At 50.8% G+C, this 15,682-nt stretch overlaps 1 protein-coding gene across 1 annotated transcript in view; it reads left to right on the forward strand.

Annotated features, from left to right (window-relative positions):
• The first annotated feature begins 1,551 nt into the window (after positions 1 to 1,551).
• Positions 1,552 to 15,682, forward strand: part of SLC18A2 (solute carrier family 18 member A2) — a 38,928-nt gene continuing 24,797 nt past the window's right edge. Inside the window, exons 1-6 of the mRNA XM_055424565.2 lie at positions 1,552 to 1,737; positions 2,200 to 2,335; positions 3,955 to 4,306; positions 14,242 to 14,300; positions 14,557 to 14,640; positions 14,914 to 15,006. Of these exons, the coding sequence (XP_055280540.2) occupies positions 2,215 to 2,335; positions 3,955 to 4,306; positions 14,242 to 14,300; positions 14,557 to 14,640; positions 14,914 to 15,006 (709 nt within the window). The 5' untranslated portion in view covers positions 1,552 to 1,737; positions 2,200 to 2,214. The remainder of the gene's footprint in view (positions 1,738 to 2,199; positions 2,336 to 3,954; positions 4,307 to 14,241; positions 14,301 to 14,556; positions 14,641 to 14,913; positions 15,007 to 15,682) is intronic.

Raw genomic sequence — 15,682 nt, forward strand, 5'->3', positions numbered from 1 at the left:
CAGTGCCTGGCTGTAGTCAATGCTCAACAAATATTTGTTGGGTGGATGAATGGTGGATGCTGACTTTCACTTTGTGCCAGGCACTGTGTTAAGGAATCCCTGTGGATCCCCACAACAACACTGCATTATGTCCAGTTGGCATCCCCGTTTCAGAGATGAGGAAACTAAGGCACGGAGAAGATCCATAATGTGCCCGAGGTCACCTATCAAGGACACAGTGGACTGGACCCCGGCATCCTGACAACCACGACACCTCTCTGGCCCAGGGAGCAGAGGGACAGGGCCTGTGTCTTTGTTCTGAAGCTCCAGGCACTTTGGGCCACCCCATGAACGTGATGCCCTTCTCAGTCATCTCAGACAGCTCCCTGCCAGCTGTCTCTCCACCTAAGTGGTTTTCCTCCCCTCCTCCCCGTTTAATATTTAAGTTGCACACATCCTGGGACATCCCGGAGTCCCCATGTTACTGACCTAGTTACTTAACCAACCATTTCTCTCACATCGGGGATGGCACAGGGGGTGTCTGAAAGGGAGGAAGGATGTACAGAGAGAGGGGAGCCCCACACTGCACCCCGCTGCTCTCAGCAGTCTCCAGCTGACAAGCAGCCATTAATAAAACATGGCCAGACTCTATGGCTGCCGTCGCAGCAGATAACGTTTATTCAAAGTGGCTTTTCAAGAAAACACCTCTGCTCCTTCCCCCCCCCACAAAGGGTCTCCAAAGCTCCAGCTGTGTCAGGAGGGAAGTCTGTCTGTTTCTCTTTATAAAATAGAGGGACTTGAAAATCAAAGTGGGCTCCTGTCCTTTGGTAGTGAAGATGACAGCTCCAGGTCAGCCACAAACAGGCCCTTTGCCAGAATCCCTGGAAAACACTGAGCGGAGAGCACTGTGGCGCACAGGGCTTGGGCAGCTGCCCCGGGGTCCTTTTATTTGGGCACCAGGCACTCACCGAGTCTCCAGTGCCCTCTGCTCAGGCCACACGGTCCTCCTTTCTGGGACCTGGACTCATGGGCCTGGGGCCCTCATATCCGCACTCTCACTGTGGGGGTGACGCTGAGGGATGCCCCCTTCTCCCCCGCCTGCCCATTTCCACATCACCATTTGGAGGGTACCCGAGGACCCAATGGTCAAAGAGGCCGAGGGGCATTCTGCACCAAGACCCGGAGGCGGGAGAGGGGAGGAGTGCTGGGTACTGGGTGTCTTCTCCAGGAAACAGGTCCATCCGCGGCCACCCAACCCCAACCTCTGTCCCGGGCACACTCACTGAAGAGGCTTCGCGTCCTCACGGGCCATCTCAGGAACACGGAGGCTCAACGAGAGCATTAGCTCCTAACGGAGGCCAGATGAGAGCACTAATCCCCGACTCCTCATCCTGGCCGCTGAGCCAGGGACCCTTGGCCCCTCGCCCTGACGTCCTCCCTTTGAGACCCACCCGCTTCACCCTGCTCACGGCCAAGTGCCCGGACAGGGGCGAGGGTCTGCTCGGGACGGGGCGACTCCCGAGTCCGGGCGCAAAGCCGGGCCCGGGACGGGGCGGGGACAGGAAAGCGACTGCGCCGGGAGGGCGGAGGCCGGGGCGCCCCAGCCCCCCGCCCGCGCCCCGCGCCGGCCGTGACGTCAGAGCCGGACCCGGTAAACTGAGCGGCGGCGGCCGGGCGCTGCGGTGGAGACGCGACCGGAGCCGGCCGGCCAGAGGGAGCCCACGGCGGCCAGGGCGGGCAGCCGCGGACCACCCCGAGGTAAGGCCGACCGCGCTCCCGGCCCGCGGGGCTCGGCGCTGGGGACTGATCGCCGCCCGGACGCGCGGGAGAGCGGGGCCCGGCCGAGGACAGGGGAAGCCCCCGGAGGCGCCACGCGCGGGGTTCCGAGGGGCCCCGGGAAAGCCGAGGTGCAGGACGCCTGGTGCGCGGGTGGCGCGCGGCCCTTTCCGAGCGCGCAGAGGGTGAAGTGGGCGCGGGCGGCGGAGCCGGGCGTGGCGGGGGATCGCGCCCCGACGGCGCTCGCGGGCGTTGTTGGCCCCGGAGCGCAGGTGCCGGTGAGAGCGCGCTCGCCGCGCGTGAGCCGAGCGCGGGACGCCGGGGGCCGTCTGGCGCCGCCACTTGAGCGCCGCTCCCTGAGCGCCCCTTCGGCGGCCCGGGCGAGCCCTGGGGTCGGGGAGCCGGCGGCCCCCCACGGCCCCTGACCGCGCGCCGCGCCCGCAGCCGAGCCCCGGAGTCATGGCCCTGAGCGAGCTGGCGCCGCTCCGCTGGCTGCAGGAGAGCCGGCACTCGCGGAAGCTCATCCTGTTCATCGTGTTCCTCGCGCTGCTGCTGGACAACATGCTGCTCACGGTTGTGGGTACGTACAGACCCGGCGTCCCCGTCCCCCGGCGCGCCCCGCTTACCCCAGCGCGGAGCGGGAAGGCTGGACAGAATACGTTTTTCAGAAAGACGTTCCCCGCCCGAGACTGCCTCGCTTAGGCTAGTGGCCGCGTTTGCGGCTTCGTTTTCCTGGAGGTCCGGTCAAAAAACTGTGACATCAGATAAAACCCAGAACTTATGTTTCCTCCTGATAATTTCCTGCTTCCCCTTGTCACTTTCAACGCGATAAAAAAAAATTTTTTTTAAATATTCTATGAAGGAAGAACAATTTCCAGGGTTCAGAATAATATTATAATGATTATTACGTCCCCCGAAAAAGGTGGGTTAATAATGTGGTCTGTCACCTAAAGGAACAGGTCAGCATACCTCCCTTCATAGAAGGAAGTGAAAGTGAAGTGAAAGGCGCTCAGTCGTGTCCGACTCTTCGCGACCCCATGGACATAGGGACATTTAAATGTAGCGGCTCTGCATGGACACATGTCAGGACTCCTATCAAGAACAGTTTTAACTGTTGGTTTTTTTGCTGTAATAGATTTTTGAACAGCTACATAATTGACATCCAGGTCTCTTAATTAGCCCCATGAACAACGGGTTTGGCACGCATATTTTCCTGAAAAATATCCCAATTTTTAATGAATAAAAAATGGTTTTATTAAAGGGTCATTTCCCTTGTCTCTGTTTAAGTTTTTCTCTCTGGACAGTTTTCAGAGCATCAGAGAGTCAGGTTTTCACTTCCAGGAATATGGGATCTTTGGGGCTCATCCCAGTAGAGTAACAAGGGCCTGGGTCCTCCTTTGTCTTGAATCCTTTGTTATACACATGACCAAAGCTTCGATTACATCAGCTTTCTTTTCCTTTATGCAAGTCTCGGGAAGTCTTGAATTTGCCAAGTTGTATGAACCATTGCTGCTTCCCCCTCAAGTAATAGAAAGATAAAGTGAGTCTAGTGAAGAATTTCCGAACTATTACTTCCTGCAGGTTAATTTTTTTTTCTCTAAGACACATAATGAAATTTAGGTTTCTGTTTCCTGATTCATTTACTTAAAGGTCTTTCTAGCCTCTTTCTGAGAAGCCCTGGTTGACCCCAGGTCAGCACTGACTAGACTTCAGATCGCATCCTGCTTTCCTTTCCTAAAATATTTCTATGAAGGAGCCCTGTAAGAAGCACAGAGAGCTCTGGGGCTGGTGAGGTCTGCTGGCCCTGAGAGCTCTCACGGCCTCTGGGGCTTTGTTCTCAGAGCTTGTTGTTGTTCAGTCACTTAGTCGTATCCGACTCTTTGCAGCCCCTTGGATTGTAGCCCACCAGCCTTCCCTGTCCTTCACCATCTCCTGGAATTTGTTAAAACTTAAGTCCATTGAGTCAGTGATGCCCTCTAATCATCTCATCCTCTGTCACCCCTTTTTCCTTCTGCCCTCAATCTTTCCCAGAGCTAAACAACATGAAATTGGTCAGTGTTGGTGCAGAGGTTCCCTTTCCTGAGACAGACACGCCACTTCTCTGGGTCTCATTTAGCATTTGACAAGACCACAGTTTTGCTGGCTTTGGTCCTAGGGAGGCTTTCAGTGTAATCACCGTTGTCCTGCTCTCGTCCCCAGTCCCCATCATCCCGAGTTACTTGTACAGCATCGAGCATGAGAAAGATGCTCTAGAAATCCAGACCGCCAAGCCCGGGCTCACAGCCTCCGCCCCAGGCGGCTTCCAGAGCATCTTCTCCTATTACGACAACTCCACCATGGTCACCGAGAACAACACCGACCACCTTCAGGGGGCGCTGGTGCACGAGGCCACCACGCAGCGCGCGGTCACTAACTCGTCCTCAGCCCCTTCCGACTGTCCCAGTGAAGAGAAAGACCTCCTGAATGAGAATGTGCAGGTCGGCCTGCTGTTTGCCTCGAAAGCCACTGTCCAGCTCCTCACCAACCCGTTCATAGGACTGTTGACCAACAGGTAGGTTATATTGTTTTGGTCAAGGAGCTAAATAATTCATAATATTGTTCCAGATCATTTTGTTTCTCATTCATTGATCAGAGCCTGGAGATCCAAAGCTGGAGGGGAAATCCAGTCTCCTTCACCTTACATTTACATCTTGAGTCAGTCGCGATTTCCCATTTGGTGCTCCTTTTCATTGCCACTGTGGCCATCATCGTGAGATTGTATGTGCCACGTGGCTTTCTCTTCTCTTCCACCTCTGGTCATGGACTTCCCAATAGACAGCCGAAGTGGTTTCCTTCAGGGCTGGTGTGGTCAAGGCTCGTGTGGATGGCCAGGTGGGGAACGTGCATGTGACCCATAGTCCTGCTGATATTCGCTGACACCAAGGCTCTGGGCAGGGGACCTTCCCCTGCCACGTGCTGAGCTGTGTCCACGTGCACACAACGAAGAGAATTTTTTTCCCCCAGATAATTCAAGCTGCCCACACGAGCTTTATGTTGATCTGGATGTTCTGGAGCCTTTTGAGACCCAGTTTTTCTGAATAATGGTTCACATTTCCATAGTTGGTGGCCATCCAGCTAGTATTTGTTCTTCTCCAGCTGAGGTGGTCCAGCTCTGCCCAGGACTTGGGGGCTGCAAGCCCAGGACAGGGGGCTTGCAAAAGAGGGGAGGAGGTGTCTGTTGCAAAGTGTGGGAGCTGGTAAAATGAGCGGTGGTGCTGGGCTCCCATCTAAACAGTGTGACCCCAAAAGCAGGGATGTGAAAAACGGTGGAGGGGGCGGTGCCCAGAGTCCTACCTGTGAAGTAGGCTTAGAAGCACAAGGACAAGGATTAGAGGTGGGAAGGAGCTAAAGAGGGGTCCAGAGAGCTGAGGAGGACAGGTCTGGGGAACTGGGTGGGGCTGGGCCGTGAGAAGCCCCACGTGCTAGATGACAGAGGAGTCGGAGTTTGTTGCAGGAGCACTTGGGAGCCACTAGAGGTTCCAAAGCTAAGTTGAAGAGTCAGGGAAAGTGAAAAGTGAAAGTGTTAGTCACTCAGTCGTGTCCGACTCTTTGCAACCCCATGGACTGTAGCCCACCAGGCTCCTCTGTCCATGAGATTTCTCAGACAAGAATACTGGAGTGGGTTGCCATTTCCTCCTCCAAAGCCTGGTCTTTTATTAAAATATTGCCGAAGAATTGATGCTTTTGAACTGTGGTGCTGGAGAAGACTCTTGCAAGTCCCATGGACTGCAAGGAGATCCAACCAATCCATCCTAAAAGAGACCAGTCCTGGGTATTCATTGGAAGCACTGATGTTGAGGCTGAATCTCCAATACTTTGGCCACCTCATGCAAAGAGTTGACTCATTGGAAAAGACCCTGATGCTGGTAGGGGTTGGGGGCAGGAGGAGAAGGGGACGACAGAGGATGAGATGGCTGGATGGCATCACTGACTCAATGGACATGAGTTTGGGTGAACTCTGGGAGTTGGTGATGGACAGGGAGGCCTGGCGTGCTGCGATTCATGGGGTCTCAAGGAGTCGGACACGACTGAGTGACTGAACTGAACTGAATCATAGCAAGATGGTGACAATAGAGAGGGGCCCTGTGTGGCTGAGAGTGGGGCCAACTCTGGAGGGTTGGGGGCTCTATGAGGCGGCGAGGCCTGGGGTGGTGGCAGGGGATCAAAGCAGGCACAGCAGGCCTGCCTTCCTCCACACAAGCTGTCCTCTGACACAAAGATTTCTGGTAGGGCACCCACGGTGAGTCGGATGGAAGCACGTTTTCTACCTCTGCGATGTGATTTTCTGGACTGGGTGGTGCCACTGAATCCATTTTAACCCTCCCAGGCCACATCCAGCCTGCAGGCTGTGTGGCAGTGTTATCAGGCTGCTGCATAAAATGCTAAGCAAATGAATATAGGACCCTGGACCGACTGGGAGCCCACCAAAAGGCACCATTATTAAGGTTGCGTTCAGCAGTTCTTCTCTTCCTCAGGAGGAAAACCAAGCAGATCGCCGTGGTTTACAGGGTTTTCTTTCTTTTCTCACGCCTAAGAGTGCTCCTTAAAATGCATCTGGTATAATTACAGAAAACAGCTCAGGGTTTTGTATTCTGAGAAAGCAAACAGCTCAAATACTATACGGGAAAATTGAGGACATTATTGTAATAACACCTTGCCAATCACTTGGACATGAATGTCACTAGCTGTACAGCGCAATACTTAGAAACTGGCGGAAATGATGTGAGTGTTCCAATCTTCCAAATGTAAATGGCAAATGAAAAGCTTTAAAAAAAATCCCATTCTCGTTTCTAATGCTTTGCTTATGCCAAGGGGCAGGAGATTGTTTAAAACCAGCGAGACCTTTGCCCTATTATTTACTCCAAATGCTTTGACCTTGCAGCCACCTCAGCGGTAAAGAATCTGCCTGCAATGTGGGAGCCACAGAAGATGCAGGTTTGATCCCTGGGTTGGGAAGATCCCCTGGAAGAGGGCATGACAACCCACTCCAGTGTCCTTGCCTGGAGAATCCCATGGACAGAGGAGCCTGGAGGTCTTATAGTCCATGGGGTTGCAAAGAGTTGGATGTGACTTAGCACGCGTGCATGCAAGGCTTGTATTTGGGCCGCCTAAAAAAAATTATCTTCCAAGAGAAAACTAATTTCCTTTAGTGACCTGTGAAATTTAGTCTATTTGTATGGTGGAACTTGTCAAGAACAAAATTTTCCTTCCTAGCTGATTGCTACCAACTCTCCAGCAAATTTCAAAATAATCTTCATCTTCTAGCTCTGCCTTGTAATGTGGAAATGGAAACAAATTTTAATATCAATGCAGGCAGGCAAAGCAATTGAACAAACTCAGTTGTCCTTCCAACATGATCATGATAAGTAATGTTTTCTAATATTTTCCAAGCCCAGTAGATATGAATTTGGGGACTTGCAGCATTTCTGGGCACTCCGCGGCTCTGCTCAGAGAAGTGATAAATATATTTCCGTTTACAGACTCTTCCCTTGTGAGCCATTTCAAATAGCCTTTTGATGTAATTTGTGCCAATCACATCTGCAATTACCAACAAGATGTGTGACTCACATTTTCAGGGTTGTAAAGAACTGAGTTTAAAATAGCATTTTACACTTGGTTAATATGTTTCTGATTAAAGAGTAGTTAAAACTTGAAGCATCAGATCTTGAAGAGGCTCGAGCAAAGCTTTTGGGGCTGTCTTAGTATTTTTATAGTAGTGGTCCCCAACCTTTTTGGCACCAGGGACCAGTTTTGTGGAAGACAGTTTTTCCACGGGTGGGGGTGAGGGGTGCTTTGGGCATGATTCAATGGCATTACATTTATTGTGCACTTTATTTCTGTTATTTCTATGTCAGCTCCAGCTCAGATCTCCAGGCATTAGATCCTGAAGGTTAGGAACCACTGGTTTATAGCCAAAGGGGTTTGCCACTCACGAGGATAGGATTCCTCAGTGACTCAGTGGAATGAAATTACAACCACTCCAGTATTCTTGCCTGCGAAGTCCCATGGACAGAAGAGCCTGGCTAGCTCTAGTCCACGGGGTCGCAAAACAGTCAGACACAACTTAGCGACTAAACAACAACTCAGGAGGAGAAAGCATTTGTCCAGACTCTGGCTGATGTCTTCCTGTCTTCTGGTTCTTTCCACCAGCTTACTGTTAACCCAGTTTGTACCTTTAGTTACGGAATATAAATAATATAGGTAAAAGCTGCCTTTTTTGCATATATTTGGGCTCTCTCTGGGTGCCCCAGGCTGAATGAGGAAAAGTCCAAACAGTGAGTTGTTGGATGCTATTTTTATTCAGTGGGAGGAAGTTTAGGAAAAAATCAGCCTGATATGAGGGACCTCGATTCTCCCCCACCTCCTTGGCCCTAGAAAAATATCTTTTTCCATCCCGCGATGCACGCTGGCCTAGCCTCCTGGTGTCTCTGCAGTGCTTCTGACAGTGGGGGAAAAAGAGACCTCTTGCGTCTCCAGAGATGTAGTAGGGAGCTCCCTAGAGACGGGCTGCTTGGAGCCACTCTTTTCTAAAGCTTCTTGCTGTGAGCAGCACCCATTCTGAAATGAGACACCCAATGTCACACCCATCATAACCCGTTGAACCCCCACATTACAATCCAGTGCCCCGTTGTTTGTGGTCACAATGCTGCCACGTGAGTGCCTTTTGTGAGTGGGTAACAACAGGAGGCAGCCTCCTGTCTTTTATTTTGAATATTGGGTAAGATCTCATGTCAAGTCATGAAAATAAAATATGACGAATCTTGGGAAGTATTTAAGTGCTCATTTGGCTGCTGGATGGTACAAGTAATTCCCATTTCATTTCCTTTGTGGGTAGTATATTTTCACTGAATAATTTGTGACCAGATAGGGAACAAAGGACATTTTGACTGTGGTGAGGGTGGTGATCACAGGTCTAGTAACACACTTTCCAAAGCCTGTGTGTGTGTGTCTTGACTTGATTGCCATCTTTGAGGCTTGTGTGACTTCTTTTCTAATTCCAGTTTAACTGTTCATTTCATGATTGCACTTGTGAGTGAAATGGAATAGAAGGACTCATGCGAGCAACAGCTGTTGTCATTTGGCCCAGGAAGTGGATTTTAGAGGCACTCACACATGAAAAGCATGTTCCAGGGAGGTAAACAATGCGAAAACCACCTTTACATTTCTCTCTTCTGTAAGTCAAGTTATGGCACCATGGCTTCACTTGCTTAACATAAGGTTTGCATAGTAGTTGTATCTTTAGACCCAAGATATTCCAAAGGAACCCGACGGCTTGGGAAAGGGTTAACTCCGGGGACAGGGGTGGGGAGAGCTCCCTCCTCAGCTCCTTGTCTCAGTGGTCTGCTTCTTATCAAACCAGCGTCAGTGGCTTAATCTATTTCCATAGTTACCTAGTGTATTTGAAAGCCAGTTATTCTTCTTCTTCACAAATCTTAGCTCACATCTGAGCGACAAGGAGAAAGCCGCAGGGCATGAAATCCCCACCAAATTGGCTGTGTGTTTCTGTGTTTTTTTCTCTAGCTTCAGGCCGTTGGTCTGAAGTGGGTTCTGTAGCAATAAGCAGTGACCTTTTCAAAAAGCATCTCCATGGACAGGGAAACCAGCCATTCTGGAAAGGGATCTCCCATCCCAGACGTCGTGAGGATGGAGAGGGTGTGACCGAGTCTTTGCTTTGGAATCAGAACAAACTGGCCGTGGGTTTGGGTCCTTCCCATGGGAGCAGAGCCCTTGCGTGATCTGTGCGTCAAGGAGCACCCGGGAGAGTAAGAAATTCAAGGCTCATGTAGCTCACTCCACACACGTTATAACGGAAAGGGACAGACCCAGGGGCTAAACCTAAGGATTTTCTTTTATTTATGAAATGGTTGACCGCACGCTTCCAAGTCCTGTCGGGCTTTTTGTGACCCCATGGACTGTAGCCAGCCAGGCTCCTCTGTCCATGGCATTTCCCAGGCAAGAATACTGGAGTGGGTTGCCACTCCCTCCTCCAGGGGATCTTCCCACCGCAAGGATGGAACCTGTGTTTCTGCATACCGCTGAGCCACTGGTCAGTGTGAAATCCCTTTGTGCTTCCTGCCGTCCAGCGTTTAGGACTGTGTGGGGGTAATTGAAAAGGGAGGCATTACTTCTCTGTCTCCTCTGGTGCAGTTTGCTCCCTTCTCTGTCCCCTATTCTGCATCCTTGCTTTTGCCACTTACCCAGAAGAGGGAACCGAGGCAGATCTTAGCAAACCTGGGACAAGAGCTTACATAAATCTCTGTGGTAAAGATAAACTAGTCTGTGGCGTTAGAGAACAAGTATTGATTGCCAGTGATAATTTAGGAACATAATAGGGTTTCTCCACTGACTGTATGGATACATAATGCATATAACTTTTATTGCTTTGCACTCTCTTCTAGGATTCAAATATATGATTTTTACTCTGATTCCAATTGGATTAACTGCTCCCTCATGCCCTGTGGAGATGACTGTGGGCTGGGATGACTCACAAGGGGGTGATAATGCGATGCTTGGGTAAAGGTTTGCCGCATCAGACATGGCTCGGCTCAGTAACACTTTAATTGAGATGGCATTGAATTGCAGCAGGAAGCCAAATCAGACATTTATGACTAATGTCAGCTGAAGATCTGACCATTTAGGAGGCATCGTGGGGAGGGAGAAAGGACAATGGCCTTGAGCAGTTGTCCTGAGGCAGGTGTTCAGGGGGACAGGGCAGTCTGAGGGTGGAGAGCCAGGAGCTGCCCACTGGGCTGCATTTGCCTTGGGGCTTAGCTCCAGAGAAGGATGCTGCCCAGCACTTGCCACTGGGAAACCCTGCCAGGGGCTTGGCCAGTGTTGAAAGTGTAGGGCACACGAGTCTGGTAGCGAGAAGGAAGCACCAGGATCCCAGTGATACCCAAAGCATCTGGCTTGCTCTGCAGTTGTGGCTGTCACAGGCTCCACCTTTGAACCTTGATTTTCTCGTCCGAGATGGGGGTTTGGACTGGCCAGCCTTTGAGTTTCCTTCTAGCTTTGCCATTTGGTTTTCCAGTCATGCTTTATTAAAACCCCAAAGCAACTGAGAAACACAACAGTAGCTGCTGCATTTTTAGAGAAAAGCACAACACCTGGTCTTGGATAAAAGAATCGTCCGTAAGTGTGCAGCCCTGTGGGTACCAAGCCACCTGGTATTAACAGGCCCACGTTCCGCGCACCCCGTGTGAACCTCTGCTCCTGGGACCGGTGTCCCCACCAAAGTGTATACTAGCAGGACCTGGCCTCATCGACACTCAAGATTATGCCCTCTGCCCTGAATTTGGGGCAAGTTACTTAAATCTCTTGAGCCTCCATGTGGCCACCTGAAAATTGGGTTGGAGCCAGCTATCACATGGAATTGTTACGGTCATAGGTGACTCTGCGTGCTTATCATTTCCGGGAGTGCTGGAGCCTCCTGGTAAGAAGGACTCACACCAGCTGTGTCCTACCAGGTGACCTTGGTCAGTGGCTGGGCTGTCGACTAGATGTGATATTACTGGTATTCCAATAGCTTTGACTAAAGTCAGTGTTTTCCAGGTTGGATGTTGAAGGGGTAAGAAGCCTCTGTTCAATCCAGGGCAGTTGTGTCTTCATTCTTCCCCCAGATGTGCAATGTTGTTGTTCGGTTGCTCAGTCATGTCTGACTCTTTGTGACCCCATGGACTGCAAGTGCCAGGCTTCCCTGTCCTTCACCAGCTCCCAGAGTTTGCTCAAACTCATGTTCATTGAGTCGGTGATGCCATCCAACAATCTCATCCTTTGTCGTCCCCTTCTCCTCCTGCCCTCAATTTTTCCCCTCATCAGGGTCTTTTCTAATGAGTCAAATTTTTGCAGCAGGTGCAAAGTATTAGAGCTTCACCTTTAGCATCAATCCTTCCAATGAATTTTCAGGGTTGATTTCCTTTAGGATTGACTGGCTTGATCTCCTTGCAGTCCAGGGGACTCTCAAAAGTCTTCTCCAGCACCACAGTTCAAAAGCATCAATTCTTTGGCACTCAGCCTTCTTTATGGACATGCAATAGTTGCTGAGAAAATAAACTGTGACTTCTCTCTGAGCCTCCTGGAAGTTTCCTTCATCATTTTCCATTAGTGCCATGTTGGATCTGGTTTTGTGAGCAGGTTTCTTTTGCCCACATAAGTAAGAGCACAGAGCAGTCAGCTCAGGGCTGGTGGAGACAAGCAGCTGTCATTCGATGGCATTCGAACTGCAGTTCAGCACCTTGGTATCTTTCCTAGTTCACCAGATTGGCTTCAAAGCCTGCTTTGTGAATTACAAGCTCACTTCAGGTCACAGTAGAGGAGTCTTTGCATCGGTTTGTGGGGTGGTGATTGCCTGAGAATGTGAGGATTTTATGATACTATTTGTTTTCTGGATGCACGTGAAGCAGTTAAAAAATTATGTAAGTGTGACCAGAACTTTTAGAAGGTTCTGTTCAAAACCACATATGCCTTTTGGCTACCTGGGGAGGTTAATAAAGTAAGTCTGCAAGGAGAAGGACTGGTTGGAGTGGCCCTGAATGGAATTAGCCTTAAGACATCAGACAAGTCAGTTTTTCATACCTCATCTGTAACATGGGGAAGTGGTCTGTCTGCTCTAATCAAATCAGGGAGCTCATGGGTGGACGTGCTTGGAGAATGGAGTATAACCTTAGGTGAAGGTATTGTTATGACTTTTTATTCCAGCCTGGAGTAGAAGAGCCCTCCCAGGCTGTGTGACTGGGACTTAGGGCTCCTTGTTCCTTGTTGGATTTCTCTCCAGTGTCTGGAGTGTCTGGATCTGGAGAAAGATGAGGGCTGGAGATGCTCAGGGCTATTCTGGGTTGTGACACAGATCTCCTCTAGAGCTGTAGCTGTCAGTCCTGGCCCCTGCTTTTTTCTGCTTTTATTCCTGGCAGAAAGGAGGCCAGAAGGCAGGAAGCTACTTCACTATCATGTGCCATCTATATGACAGGGACCAACCTGCTTGCTTAATCTGCAGAAACAGGTAGGGAAAACAGGAAGAGAATGAGGGATGAAGGAAAATTTCTGAAGCACTCTTCATGTTCCGGGTGCTCTGGTAGCAGTTTAACAGCCATGTCTCATATCATACCCACTCCACCTCCCAGTTGGTACCAATGGTAAAGAACCCACCTGCCAGTGCAGGAGACATAAGAGATGTGGATTCACTCCCTGGTCAGAAGACCCCTGGAGAAGGGAATGGCAACCCACTCCAGTATTCTTGCCTGGAGAATCCCATGGACAGAGGAGTCTGGTGGGCTACAGTCCATGGGGTTGCAAAGAGTCAGACATGACTGAAGGGACTTAGCATTCCACCTATGGGAAGTGGGTGGTGGCCTCTCTTTGAGCCTTGGGGGAGATCTACTTGAGTTAAATGGCAAGGCCAGGTGTCCAGCCAAGGGTGTGATACCCAGATGTTGAGGTCTCCCCACCTCTCCTGTCTGCCTGGTGGCGGAGCCCTGTGCTCTGTGGTCTTATGGAGCAATTAGGATGTTGAAATTTTTGCACAGAAAATAAGGCCTGTATCAGGGTCAAGGTGAAGATAGATTTGGAAATGTCCTTGTTTCCTGATGCCCCTTAGACATACTGCAGTTGTGTCAGCTGCCCATGGAATCTCTTGATGACCTTTTACTAGAATCATTTGATTGCAGCTGTCCCGCTGGGGAAGCTCTAGCCAAGACTATAATTAAAGTAAGTTTTACAAAATGCTGGAAACAGGGGCTGTGTATTTGAATGTGTTCTGGGTTACTTGCCAAGATTTTATTAACATTTATGCCAGAGAAATTTCCCCTCGGAGTGGCAGTTCCTAAATGTATTCATGTTCCAAGACAGTCAAACACCAAAAGGTCACGGAGGAAGCACCAACTATATGAATTTTTAGAAAAGTTGACTAGACGCTTATCCACCCGATCCCGAAGGCTAACAGGAGAAACTCAATAGAAAGGCTTTAAAAACGGAGAAGGCAATGGCAAGCCACTCCAGTACTCTTGCCTGGAAAATCCCACGATGGAGGAGCCTGGTAGGCTGCAGTCCATGGGGTTGCCAAGAGTCGGACACGACTGAGCGACTTCACTTTCACTTTTCACTTTCATGCATTGGAGAAGGAAACGGCAACCCACTCCAGTGTTCTTGCCTGGAGAATGCCAGGGACGGGGGAGCCTGGTGGGCTGCCATCTATGGGGTCTCAAAGAGTCGGAGACGACTGAAGCGACTTAGCAGCAGCAGCAGTTAGGTTTCATTATATTGAACATAATCATTTCAAGTTGCTCTCACTGAACGATACCATTTTTTTTAAACTACTTGATTTCACCAAAGTGAAGACAAAATATATTCAAATATTATACAATAAATTCTTTTGAAGATTAAAAAAAAAGGGCTTTAAAAAAAGAAAATCCGGAGCAGTCACTAGGTTCCCTCTGTGTTTCTGTTTTGCAGAATTGGCTACCCAATTCCCATGTTCACGGGATTCTGCATCATGTTTATCTCAACAGTCAGTAAGTGTCTGACGTCTGCCTTCTGAGTTTGGGTCACCGGGTGGGCTCCGACCACCACCAACTGGAAACTGAGAACACAGCTGGGATGTGGGCGGGGGAGGTATGTCGGCACCGGCTGCAGAAAGGAGTGAGGTCTTCAGGGAGCCAAAGCATGATGTGGTTAATCCAGGAGTACCCCCGTCAGGTTAAGGGAGGCCTTTGGAGAGGTCCTGTTTGAGCAGATTTGGTCACCGCGGCCTGGCCACTCTCTCCGCAGTGTTCGCCTTCTCCCGCAGCTACGCCTTCCTGCTGATCGCCAGGTCCCTGCAGGGCATCGGTTCCTCCTGCTCGTCTGTAGCTGGTAGGTCTGTGCCCCGGGGGCTTTGGTCTGTGGGAGGACCGTGGACACTGCCTTGGCTGGCGACCCTTTACAAAATGCGCTGGGATAATTCAGGCAATCAAGGTATCGGGGGTGGTGGGTGGTGGGTTTTTGGATGTTGCTTGACCTTATGTTTTGTTGGTCTGGCAGGTGTGGGAAGACGACAGTCTGGGCTGAGGGTGGGCAGGGGTGCGAGTCCTGAAGATAATTCGGTTGCTTCCAGAGCTTGGCTGTCATGTTTCTTTCCCTGTTTAGGGATGGGCATGCTGGCCAGCGTGTACACAGATGACGGGGAGAGAGGCAACGCCATGGGGATCGCCCTGGGAGGCCTGGCCATGGGGGTCCTAGGTGGGTGAGGGCCACCTCAAAGGGAAGGGTCTATCCTGTGTTGGACAGTGAGCCCCTTTTCGCTCTCCTGTCCTGTTTCCTCCCTGCTTTCATGGAGTCTTTGAAAAATGGGACGTGTCCTGACCTGGGCGGTCCTGAGCTCCCCAAGTCCTCGCTCCCCGATCCAGATGAAAACGAGTCTTGAACAGGATGCTCTGCCAAGGTCCCTGCCCTAGAGCATTCTCTGAGTTTCCATCCCACCCAAGGACCTTCCCACTTTCCGAGCCTGCCTCCCCGACTTGCCCTGGCTGAGCTCCCAGACCAGGAACAGGCACCTTCCCCGACAGATCCGGGTCGTCTGCCTTCTCTGTACATTCCTGACCTTCGTCTGGGGGCCCACAGTCCCTCCCTGTCTGCTGCTTCGTGAGGACCCTGCAGTCCTCCCTGGCCCATTTTCCTATGCATGTCTGTGCCTGGGCTTATTTCTCTCTGACCTTTACTTGTGGGGTTTCCCTCATAGGGTCTTGCCCATGTCTCAGGTGTAAAACTACTTAGAGGAGTTGCCAGGGTGGTTTAACACTCCTGAACAGAATGTAGGGTGGTCCTTTCACATACTGTCTGGAAACAAGTAGAGGGGCTTCCCAGGTGATGCTCGTGGTAAAGAATCTGCCTGCCGATGCAGGAGAGGAGGGTTTGC

Source organism: Moschus berezovskii, chromosome 12 (assembly GCF_049115385.1).
Source record: "Moschus berezovskii isolate FMDL1 chromosome 12, NW_MosBer_1.0, whole genome shotgun sequence".
Classification (NCBI taxonomy): domain Eukaryota; kingdom Metazoa; phylum Chordata; class Mammalia; order Artiodactyla; family Moschidae; genus Moschus; species Moschus berezovskii.